The sequence below is a fragment of the Arvicanthis niloticus genome, chromosome 1 (genome assembly GCF_011762505.2).
Source record: "Arvicanthis niloticus isolate mArvNil1 chromosome 1, mArvNil1.pat.X, whole genome shotgun sequence".
NCBI classification, from domain to species: domain Eukaryota; kingdom Metazoa; phylum Chordata; class Mammalia; order Rodentia; family Muridae; genus Arvicanthis; species Arvicanthis niloticus.
Genome location: NC_047658.1, coordinates 50,926,166 through 50,938,485, shown reverse-complemented (window position 1 = coordinate 50,938,485; position 12,320 = coordinate 50,926,166). Strand labels below are relative to the sequence as shown.

Sequence of the window (12,320 nt, the reverse complement as noted above, 5' to 3'; positions counted from 1 at the left end):
AGCACCATGTTCCTGGAAGAGAAAAGTATGAACTTTCCAATACAAAGTCTTCTACATCAATATATAAATTACAATCCAATTAAAAGTTGTGATAAGCTGTGTTGACTAGGAGCTGGCGGTATCTACTCTTCTGAAGTTAAGCTTGGTGGCACCCTGTACTTTGGCCAATGAATTATGGCCAGGAGTGATCTTTATCATTTCTCGGTAGTAGCTTCTAGAACCAGGCTCTCTACCCACTGTGAGACTGGCCAGGTTCCAGCTGGTGGCCGCTCTTCAAACCTGGGCCTTTGCATGAAGACAGTAAGTACTGACAGAGCCCAAAGGCCCCAGGCTATGCCATGAACACGGAGAATAAGCTGAGATGCATCCCTGTCTCTGAACTGCTGGGCTTTGGGGATGTGCATCAGCTGGTCTATCCCGTCTGATACAGAAATTCAACATGGAATTTAACCAAATGATTCTAAAATTCAGCTGAGAAACAGAAAAGAGTGGATGACAAACACAAACGTGAAGGGACAGCGAGCCTGCCTGAGTGACGTCAAGTACCAGGTTATGTCAAGTACAACAGTGATTTTAAAATGAACAATGGCTGATGACAGATGTAAAACTCCACAGATGTGTGTGGGCTGAGGCATGAGAGGTAAGTGATGAACTTAGGAATTTAACATGTGATTAACCGTGGTGAAGGTGTTTCACTACTAGCATGTTAACTGTTAGGCTGCCTCAGTTTACCTGTTGAGAGTAACAAGCCTAGGCTTTGCTCTAATGTGTCAGCCCACTTTTATTAAAAGAATTCTCCTTGCTCACCAGCCCAAGGATTCACTTATCAAAAAATCAATTAATTTTAGCCAAAACAGTGGCTGAGAATAGCTCTCTCTAGCATTTTGCAACTCACCACTGATGTGTTAGATTTCAGTAGGCTCTCTGAATTCTAGATTTTTATACCTTTTCAAAGTTGTGTTTGTTTGACCTCAAGCCTACTAACAGATGCACAGCAGAAGCTAAACAATGTACAGACACAGAGCAAAGGAACAGCAGAGTCACAAAAGTCCTGTCTCCTCTAGGCCACCTGTCCTGGAAATTGACGACAGACTATAAAAATGCCGCTGCTGCAGAAGAATCTGGACAGAGGCTCAGCAAGACCACCTTGCCACCTGCTGGTGGGCTGGAGCGCCTGGAAGCCCAGAGTCTGGTTCTTCTGCCTGGCTTTCCTCTGAGAGCACACTCCACTCGAAGCCTCCACTCCTCCTTCCTACCTTGCTCCAGTTTGTAATGCCTTCTGTTGAGTATCCCCTGTCTGTGCCCAGGACCCTCTTGGGATGAGGTGCCTGGTTCTTAGAGACTCAAATGCTCTAACCAGCTGTGCAACGACTCTGAAGGTTGGAACAGCTGGATCTAGGCTCCTGTCTTACTCAGCTCTTCTACTTACTGGCTGGCACCCCTGACGACACGGCTCCTCCCTGAGCTCCAGTTTCTTCATCTGAAGTGCGTCTGTCTCTGGGTTTGCTGTGCTTGAGGCCAGCACATATACTAGGTGTAGGTGACATCACTGGTGGCAGTGGCTTCAAACTCCTCTTCTTGACAGGGTCTCAACCTCTCTATGACAGTGGATTCAACTCTACTTCTTTTCATGTCAGGGTCTCAACCTCTATACAGTCAAGGATGACCTTGCACTTCGGATCCATCTGCCTCTATCTCCAGATAGTCATGAACGACCATACTAGTTTATGCAGTTGAGGGCTGAGCACAGTGTTTTGTGCCTCCGAGGTAAACACTGTTCTAAGTGAGCTGTGCTTCCAGCCCCGTCCCTGGAATTTCTAATTTGTGCGGTGCACTTACTATTGGATGGAGCTCCTAAAGCCTCTGCTGAGCCTTGCCGCCAAGGCTCATGTCATTATCTTCTACTCGTCCAGATGGCTTTCTGTCTAATCAAGGATCTTAGCCTCACTCCCTATTGTTCTCATCTGTGTTCCAAGTTGTCTAGTTCGGCGATTCAGAGCCAAGTCTTCCTCCACACGTCACATGTCCCCATGCACCTGGATTTTTATCTATTTCTCGAGCCACTGACCAGAAGCATCTGTGAAAGGGGTGTTTTAGTTATAGGAGTGAGCGTCAGGGTGGAAATGGACTCGGAGCCACTTCCAATGCAGTCCTATGACTGCCAAAAACCATGCATGTGTTTCCTTCCTGTACCTACTCATGGGAGTGGACCCTCACCAGTTACCAATGGCAACGGACATGACCCCACAGAAGATCTGACAATATGTACAAATACATAGGAATACCAACTGCATAATTCTGCTAGAAATCTACTTCAAAGATGTCATTAATGGGAAGAAAATGACAGAGGCTGAGAGGGATCACACACACGTTCAAGGTCTACTTGGTTACTGATCAAGTTCGGGGCCAGCCTGGGCAACTTGGTAAGCCCAGTCTCAAAATAAAAATGCTTACAGTTATAGCTCAGTAACATGCTGCTGGTGTAGCTTCAAAAAGAGTGTGGGCTCAGTCCCCGGTACTTAAGAGAGAAGGAAGAAAATCTGTGGACAAGATATTTATAGCAACATTTTTTAAAACACTGAAAAAATATGTATCTTATGACTATAAGTGAACAGCAATGAGGATTTTAAAGATTCAACATAATGATTACATATTTTTAAAGTGACTATAAAATTACTTTAAATAAGTTACTATTAGTATATAAACTGTGAGTGCAACTGAATAAAACATATGTAAATATGGATAAAGACGGAAGGGGAGAGTGAAGAATTAGAAACCGGTATATAACAAGATTATAGATAAAATGTCCAGTTGTTTCCCATTACAACATATTGTAATTCGTTTGCTCATATACATGCATCTTTTTTGTGTTTATTATTTGTGTGGTACATATAATCAGAAGGGAGGGCCAACGGGAATCAAGAGTGAACAGCTCAGGGCTGGCACGGTAGTGCACACCTGTAATCCCAGCACTTAGGAGGCAGAGGCAGGAGGATCACTGCAAGTTCAATGCCAGCCTGGATGATAATAGCGTAAGTTCTAGAATTGCCTGTGCTACCAAGTAAGACCTTGTCTCCAAAACAAAAACATAAACAAAAAAGAAGAGACAGTTCAGAAGCGAGAGCTTTGGGTGACAGGGTTTCCTTTAAAACTAAGCAGTGTCTGTGTAAAGCTGACAGCCTGCCTATTCCTGTCTTCAAGGATCTTGAGAATCCAGCAAGCTGCTGGTGTGCAGACCCCCTTCCCACCGACACTAATATACCCCACTATGAACATGACCTCCCTGGGTCCAGCGGCACTCTCCGACCAGTCCAGGCCCATGAGCACAACCTTCCCTGATGATGCTGAGATGGGTGCCCACCTCCAGAGCTGCTCAGGCACAGCATCACAAACACCATTGTAAGCTGCTGTAAGAGATGTGCCCCGTCATCTCTTGTGGATGTTCACAAATTAGAATTTGTAAGAGTAGACACTTACAATACACAGCAGAAGGCTGGAGGGGCTGCGCACTTTCTGTGACAACAGAAAAAGGGGTGAGAGGGAGGGGTCCATTTGGCCATGACCCCTGCTTACCATAGGTGAACATGCGTGGGGAGGTCAGTTCAATGTTGGGGAGGGCTCCCAGGTGGTTTAGCACTGCGCAGCGGTAGCCATTTTTCTGGGCATAGTCGACGAAGGTTCGGATATACTGCTTCTCACTGTGATTGGCAATTCCAGGACAGATGACCATGGTGATGTCATCTACAGGGTGGAGAAAGAGATCCTTATGTATCCATTCAATATATAAACACTGATATTAACAGGTGTTGAGGTGGTGAGATTCTGGGTACTTCTCTCTCCCCCTTTCCCTTTTCCCTTTCCCCTCTGTCCTTCCCTCCCTCCCCCCCCCCTTCCTTCCTCTCTCTCTTGAGAGAGTCTCCCTTTGCAGCCCTGGCTGGCATTCACATAGATGTACCAGTCACTGCTTCCCTAGTGCTGGAACAAAAGAAAGGTGTGCACCACCATGCCTAGTCTGTTCTTTTTCATTTTCAGTCTGGTCTATTTTTCATTTTTAAATGCTTCTGTTTATCTGTTTGCTAAAAGGAAGATTTATTCCTTCCTCAGGCAGGAAAATAAATCATAAAAGAAATAAAACAGCTCATTTGTTAAAGAGTATTTCTTGGGTGCAGACACAAGCAAGCATTGATCTTCGCAGGAAGCCGGGCTGATGGGAAGTAGTGGATAAGAAACTTCAGAGTTGGTTTTCCCTTTCTAACCCCCTACTGAGTACCAGCCTGCTCAAGCTAAATTTTATGCTACTTTGTTGTCATTGTCATTGCTGTTGTTTTCAGACAAGGTCTCAGGTAGCTCATGCTGGCCTTGAATTTCTGATCCTCAAGTGTTCATCTCTTGAATGTTTGGATTTCAGGTGTGAGCCATCACACCAAGCTCAAATTGTATGCTTAAATGCTAGAAGTCAAATTTTTAGAAATGAGAGAAAGAAAGCATTTAACTAACTATGGTGGAGGGACAGATCTATGAAGGACCCATTACAATACTTACAAATGTAGTGGGAACTCCTGCCCTACCCATGAACTCATTCCTTTGTGACTGCTGTTTGCCGACAGCACACTCTCCTGGGCTCTGGGGATTCCTGCACTGCAGCAGAGGGCCCCTAAACGGCTATAGAAGTAGCTAGATTGGCAGGTGCCATGAGGGACTAAGGCAGGGAGGCACCATGGGTCAAGAGAAAGGATCCATAGCCTCAGAGGAGGTGACATCTGAGACCTGAATGACAAGGAGGTAGCCACATGAGGGTCTGAGGAGGAAAGCTACTCAGCAATTCCAGTTCCTTGGAATAAATGAGTTGGCACAAATTTGCTGCAATTTACCTATAAATAATGACTACACTCCTGAAACAAACTAGGTATCTTTGAATAAACAAAAACCATGCTCTCTTCCGGTAGGGACTGCATTCGAAAGGATGCTGGCATCCAACTGCACTTCCTCTGAAGGCTTCATTACGGGGCATTTGTAATCGCTGTTTACTGTATAGCTGGGAAAGCACACTGCCAAACCCTAGCAGCAACGGAAATTGGAGTTATTTCTTGGATGAGGTGTCATTGACTCATGAAAAGTAAGTATGGCTTTAATGTGTCCTTTTGTCTGAGATTTATACACCAGGCACCCGAGAGCCTTTACGCCCTGCTGCTCAGCAAATAAACCCACCCTAGATTGCTTTTCCAAGCACCAGCTTCCCAAAGTTCAAGGGAGATAGCATCGCCCACCTCACAGGGCATGGGGAGGATTGGGAGATAACAGTCGGCACTTAGGAATTGTTACTGACACTGACTGGGTCCTGGGGTCTCTGGGCTTCAAGCTCTTCCCGCCATCCTTTAAAATAGGCTTCCATACCTTATAAGGGGATTGTAATTCTCTACAGATTGTGGCTAATATGAACTAACAAGCACAGCTGGAGTTAATCCTGATGACCTGGCCTCTGAATGCAATGGCATAATGGGTGGCACAGGCATTTTACACAATGCTCCCCTCTGACGGCTGTTTCTCTTTCTAGGCAGCCCAACGCCAGGACCTAAAGTGGCTCACCTCCAACACAATGCTCAGCCAGGGGCTCGAAGAGGTCAAATGTAGAAGTGGCACCATCCGACATGGTGATGAACTTGCGGTGCCCGTAAGGGTGTGGCGACCTCACCCTCCCCATCTTCCCATACAAGGCTGTCTGGATATGTCCGCTTTTCCCCCAGATCAGTGGCGGAATGTATCTGAGAAAGGAGAGGAAGGAAAATAGGGGCAGTCAGTTTCCTCCATATTTAGTGAACAAAAGTACCGTAGTTTTTTAAAGGTTTTTCTCGACACATTATTCTGTACACTAACCATAAACACAATGAGTTCTCTTTGTGATGCAGGGCCTCATGCATACTGAGTGAGCACTTCACCACTGAGCTCAACATTTTAAACCACCTTATATCCATGCTCCGTTCATTAATGCCTCCCACACCACAGTAGCTTTAGGAACCAACCCTGGTTTCAAATTTAGAGCATCAAGCCATTCAACATGGGTTATTTCTATAATCAAGGGGAAAGAAAGCAAATATCATCCTCTGAATACAGTCCGTGTGACAAGATTGGCCTCATTATTACCAAATGAGCCGATGTATAGAGTGGCTCGCACGGCACCTCCGCTCAGTAAATGCTCACTTCTGCCACAGCTGCTGTGGTTGGTTACTCCATTAACAAGAATTCTGTTCTTGGCGACACCACGAAGAGCTGCAGACTCTCCTCAGCCTCTAAAGTAACTTGGGATATAGAGAGAGCACTACAATAGACCTCAGAGAATGTGTTAGAAGGGCGAGCAGTATTTCTAATGGATTAATGAAGGCTAAAGGCTTCTTCCACTAAGCAAGGCACGACGCCCCCTTACAACTGTCCTTTGTGAAGACAACAGTGGCCTTGGAACGAAATACAAGAACTAAAAACCCATTAGTTCCTGGGAAAGAGATTGCTCCAATTAAGAATTGAGGATGGTTCATGGCCCTGGTACAAGACGATCCCATTTACTGAGAATGATATCTGTTCACCTCGCAGCTTTTTATCCGAGCTCAGTGGTGTGTTCTACAGGAACCAGAATCTCCTAATGGAACACAGTGGTGGCACCAATGGCTCAGCTCTGTATTACGTCCCAGGGGTGTTTTATTAATGATTTATCTCAACCTATTTGTTCATCCATGCTTAACATTTCCCTCAGAAGCAGATGGTTCTAGAAGCTCTCTTTCTATGTATTCCTTGTGTATGTGTGCTATTAAATACACATGAAGTTAAAGTGGTAAAGCTCCATCTTGAGTGAGTCCCCAGGCAAACTGCTTCTTTGGGTCTGGAGAGAAGGGAGGAGGATGTTTAAGTGACAGGACATGGGGCCACTTGCCAGCAGGTACAAAAATCCCCATAGAAACAAATGGCTGGATTTGGAAAGCAGAGGAGGGTATGTTTAAAGGCTGAGTGGTTAGGATAGTGACAGAAAGCAGCCTCGTATAAGCAATGGCAACTAGACAACTGAATACTGTGTAAGACACAGCCACATGGTTTACAAAATCCCCCAGAATGCCCCTGGGCTGTGTAGAGGGAGAAAGGAGAACCAGGAAACCAAACTCCTGAGGAAAATTAGAGGGACATTTCCCTTACAATATGAATAATAATAAAAAAATAAATATACTGAGGTTAAAAATATTGGAACAGGAGGCAGGTGGATCTGAGTTCAAGGTTAGCCTGGTCTACAGACTGGGTTCCAGGACAGCCAGGACTACACAGAAAAGCCTTGTCTCAAAAACAAAACAAAATGAAAACCAGCCAACCAAAACCAGAACAAGTATGTTTCATATGCTACTTTTAAATTTTACTTAGAATATGATTTAATCTTAGGAAATATGGCAAAAAAAAAAAACTACAGCCAAATCTCCTGTTGGCTATTTGCAGATTTTGCATATTAGGATTGTTGTAGTAGATATGTAATGATGACACACACACATCTTCCACCCCCATGACGCATAGCCTCCTCTGAATCTTAGCTCCTCTACCCTTGTAGCCTCCTAATCTCTTGTCCTGTTCCCCACCCACTCCACTGTTCAGTTGCCCACCTTGCCAATGGAGAGAGAATCTCAACACACAAATCTTGCTGCAGCTCTCCAATGCACAGGTCCGTAGCTTGGCCTAGAGTTGGTTACACCCTGTGCTTCCGTAACTCTGCATAAGCTCCAGAGCTAACCAATGTCTCAGCTTCACCTCAAATGGACACTCCTGGGGAACAGTGCCTTTATTCCAGACGCCTAGCTTGCCACCCTAGTCCCTCCTGGCCACTGGTCCTTGTCTTTAGGAGTCACTCCCTATCAGGTTGGTTATTGGGTCACTGTCTTGTGCCTGGGCACTGCTCTGTCCTAGCACCCAGGTAACTCCGTTAGTCAGGAAGTTCTGTCTAGGCACATCTCCTACCACATTTACCTTAAGGTCTATGCCCAGGGACCCACACTAAGCACCAAGACAGAATTTGCTGAAATGATAGAAAACACACCCACTTAGCAAATCTTAGGTTTTAAAGTATCTTCAAAAGATAGTATGTATCATGACAATGGGAGTCTAGCTCTCATCTGATTGGCATTTGGAGACATTCGTAGAGTCCACAGAATAAAATCTTCAAAGTGTGTGTATATGTGTGCCACTGCCTTAGAATCACAGTGTGAGGCCAACTGTGCACCGCATAAGTCTCACAATCTTTAATTGTATGACGATACCACCTACTGATAAAACACTGTTTTTAATTAACTTCACAATAACACACAGCAGGACTTACAAAGCTGTGATTTTGAAGTAAGTTTAGTGTGGTGGGTTTCTAACTGTATTAAAAAAATATTTATATAACTTATCAAAAAACTACAAGAAAAAAAATCAAAAACAGTGCTCAGAATGGTCCAGGTTGGTGAAGAAATATAGACCCAAAGGATAAAATATTCTGGAGTTTAAACAATGCACACGAATGCTGGAGAGACACTGCTGACACGGTCTGAGGAAGGACATGATTATCCATCACTTATGCCGCCATTTGTCTGAATATAGTAGTCATTAGCTCACTTGACCTTGTGTCTGAAGGTCACTCTCAGATCTTGGCCAGTCTGGGATGGGTGGGCAGAGTGTGGTGGAGGGACAGCCCTACGCCTGTTCCTTAAGACCAGGTGGCCTTGTGTTTGTCCCCTGGAACCTTGGAGGATAGGTGCAGTTTCAGTTCTATAGGTAATGCCAAATCGCCTTCCAAAGACAATGGATCAATTTATATCCCTACCAATAATCCATAAGAGCATTTGTTTGGCTTCTTTACCCCCATCAATAGTTGGCATTGATCTTTTACATCCTGGCCACTTTAATGGGCACCTCATTTCAACATGTTTAAGGCCGATCCATTTATGCTTTTTAAACATGTCTCTCGGGATGGCAAGTGGGCTTGGAGGGTAAAGGCATGTTTTTGCCAAGCCTGATGACCTCACGTCAATCCCCAGGATACACATGGCTACCGCAAGTTGTCCTCTGACCTCCACAGGTGTGTAGGGCACACATGCCTGCTCCCAGATAAATGTAAAAGTGTTTCTCATTTCAATGTATGTTTTCCTGACTCATGTGTCCTACTGTTTGCATTTATTTCTCTTCTGTGAATTCTGCTTATGCTGTTTATTTTCTATTATATTTTTATTCTTTTCCCAGTTAATTTGTATTTTTATTAGCACTATATTATTAAATGTTATCATTTGTATGTTAGAATTGTTTTCTTTTTAATTATATTACTGTATGTTTAAGTTCACATTTTTCACATTGGTTTTTGAGATATATATATATATATAGCCCAATATATAGCCCAGGTTGGCCTTGAACTGGCAATCCTCCGGCCTCAGTCTCTTGAGTGCTAGGACTACAGGTGTGTATCATGATGCTCAGGAAAGTTTAATTTGATTTTTACATACTTTTTTATATTTTTGTGGTTAAACTTGGTAGATCTTAGAAATTAAACCTTTATATTTTGGCTCCTCCTCCTTCTAACTTGATTCTGTTTTTAAGATCGTAAGACAGTGTCTTGTGTAGCTCATAGGAGCCCTGAACTTGCTATGTAGTTGAGTCTGACCTTGAACACGTAGCTCCCCTTGCTTTGACCTACTGAGTGGTGGGATTACAGGCTTGTACCACCATGTCTGACTTTGCCTGGTATTTTAAGAAGAGTGATTCCAAAACCCATTTATAACTAAATCACCCATTTCCTCTTATTCCTACAGTTATTTTTTAAAAGAAATGTATTCTCTTTAACTGCACTTATTTCTCTAAATGATATGAAGACGTAGCTCATCTCCTGACAGATGAGGTCACTATTCTTGGATGATAATAAATGTTCTACTGATCCGGGACTGATTTCCAACATGACCTGTAATACAACGCCAAGGTCCCGGTTACATATGCTTCTCTACTCTCTGTTTGGGTTTGGGTTCGTCGTCTATCTGTTTGTCTATTCACTTGCCAGTATGGCCGTTTTAGTCAACCCAGCTTATGGGATATTTTGAGAGATAAAAGTTCTGGTCACCTTCACTATTCTTTTGCAAAATTTCCTCAGCAGATTATTTCTTATTTTTTTCCCCCCAGGTAAATTATATGATTGGCTTGTTTGAGTTCTTGGGAAATTCTGAGAAGACTTGATTGAAAACCTATCCAACATGTATTGCCCTGGTGTTAACAGACATCTTTGCACCGATTTGTCCCATCTAGAAACATGGCGCACCTCCTCCGCATCCCACAGTAAAGCTTCACAGCGCAGTCTGATCACACTGCTTTGCATGGGGTCATGCATACTGCTTAACAGCTGTGCTCCAGGATTGGAGCATATGGTCATGTTTGCCTCCAACAAAGCAGGAGTAATGTTTCCTCCTCCTTTTCTAATCTCGCTGCTCTGTCCATGGTCGTGCTGAGGCCCGTGCTTAATAAAGGCTCGTTACTAAGAAACGAACTACAAAATAGAGGCCAGCCTGTCCTTATCAGATCAACATCTGGCTTTCCTAACAAAACTGCCCAACGGGAAGGACTGCAAGGAAAAAATATGGACCCTCCTGCCAGCCCACATGCCCCCAAGGCGCACACACACACACACACACACACACACACAGTCTTTAAGCAGATTGAGCAAGCAAATGGTTTTGATTTTTAAAGAAAGAGTTGAGAAAAATAAAGTTGACTGATTGCTTAGGTTTACCTTAACCCAGGGTGTAACCAATTTTTCCAATTGGCACCTGGGTCTGTTGGCTGTAAATTAAACTACTTCATTGGTAGCTGTTATTTCCTTTGACTCTTTTGTACCTCTCTAACGATTTAGGATTTGATGTACAATAGGTGTTTTGTACTGATGTACTGTTATGTGTTTTGGATATATATCACCTGACACTGAGTTCCCTAATCCCGAAGCCCCAGCTAGTCCTTTCCAGTGAAGGCATTATGGATGTGTATCATCAGATAGGGCACTTTAAGGGCATTTTTGTTTACGTATGTGTGTGTGTGTAAGAGAAAATGTATGCCATGTGTATTCAAGTCCGTAAGAAGACCTTCGGAAGCCGGAGTTACAGGTGAGTACGAACCACTCACAAGAGGCTGGGAACCAGACTCAGGTACTCTGGGAGAGAAGCATGAACTCTTCCAGTCTATGGAACCTGACTCTGAGTAAGCTACATCAAGAAAGGAATGCATGCCAGGGGCAGTGCGTGGCATCTGCCTTGAGACCCTGCCAAAGAAGGAAGGAAGAGAAGGGAAGGAAACACAGGAGGGATGTCTGGCTAGATCACATTTATTTGCACGTCCATCATTCACAGGCACTGGGTGGTGTGTGCCTGTGACTACGCTGAGTAGCTACATCACTGCTGTAAGTATTTGTGTACAAGCTTCTGTTTGAAGGCCTCCTTTCAGTTCTTTAAGGTCTGTACCTAGAAATGCAATTGCTGCTTACCTGAGAACCAAACTGTTTCCCATAACAGCTACACCATTTTCTATTGCCACCAGCAACATTCAAGGGTTTCACTGAGTCTGTCTCCTCACCAGCACTTGTCACATTCTATTATCTTGTAGGGCTGGAGAGACAGCTCACTGGTTAAGAGCATGCACCATTCTTTCAGAGAACCTGAGTTTGATTCCTAGATGGCCAGGGGGATGTGACAGCTCTGGTCTATGCAGGCACCTGCACTCATGTACTCACACGTACACACACATGTATACACACAACACACACACACACACAGAGAGAGAGAGAGAGAGAGAGAGAGAGAGAGAGAGAGAGAGAGAGAGAGAGAATAAAATCCAAGTTCAAGGACAGCTTGGGCAGTTTGGTGGGATAAAAGGGCTGGGGGCATATAACGGTGTGGTGAAGCCCTGGCCTAGCTGTGTGAGGTCTTGCTTGGGCTCAATCTCCAATACTGAAAGAAACAAGGCTGTGTCATCTTAGCCGGTGCAAAGTGACATCTCATTCCGGTCTTGATGTACTTTCCTTTGTGGCTAATGATGTCAAATGCCCTACCATTCTGACTCTAGGCTATTTCCTATCCTCAATCTCTGTTTGTCTCTATCTTTAGCCATAATTACATTTAAAAAACAAATAGTGGATAAATATCAGTCCCTTATTCATCTCATAGAGGCTATTATTGGAAAAAAGAGAACCACCTCGGCAGAATCAATTAGACTGCATGTGGCATAATTTAGTGTTGTCTAAAAATTTTGGCACAAGAATCTAGTGTTCATATGAACATTCTGACTTCCAC

General features: G+C 44.0%; 1 protein-coding gene across 3 annotated transcripts in view; it reads right to left on the bottom strand.

The window, feature by feature from the left end:
• Abhd2 (abhydrolase domain containing 2, acylglycerol lipase) overlaps window positions 1-12,320 on the bottom strand; it is an 85,250-nt gene that overhangs the window by 28,960 nt on the left and 43,970 nt on the right. For all 3 annotated transcript variants that reach the window (XM_034498694.2, XM_076936216.1, XM_034498701.2), the window contains 2 exons: window positions 5,587-5,762; window positions 3,574-3,741 (listed from right to left, as the gene is read on the bottom strand). In XM_034498694.2, coding sequence (XP_034354585.1) covers window positions 3,574-3,741; window positions 5,587-5,762 — 344 coding nt within the window. The remainder of the gene's footprint in view (window positions 1-3,573; window positions 3,742-5,586; window positions 5,763-12,320) is intronic.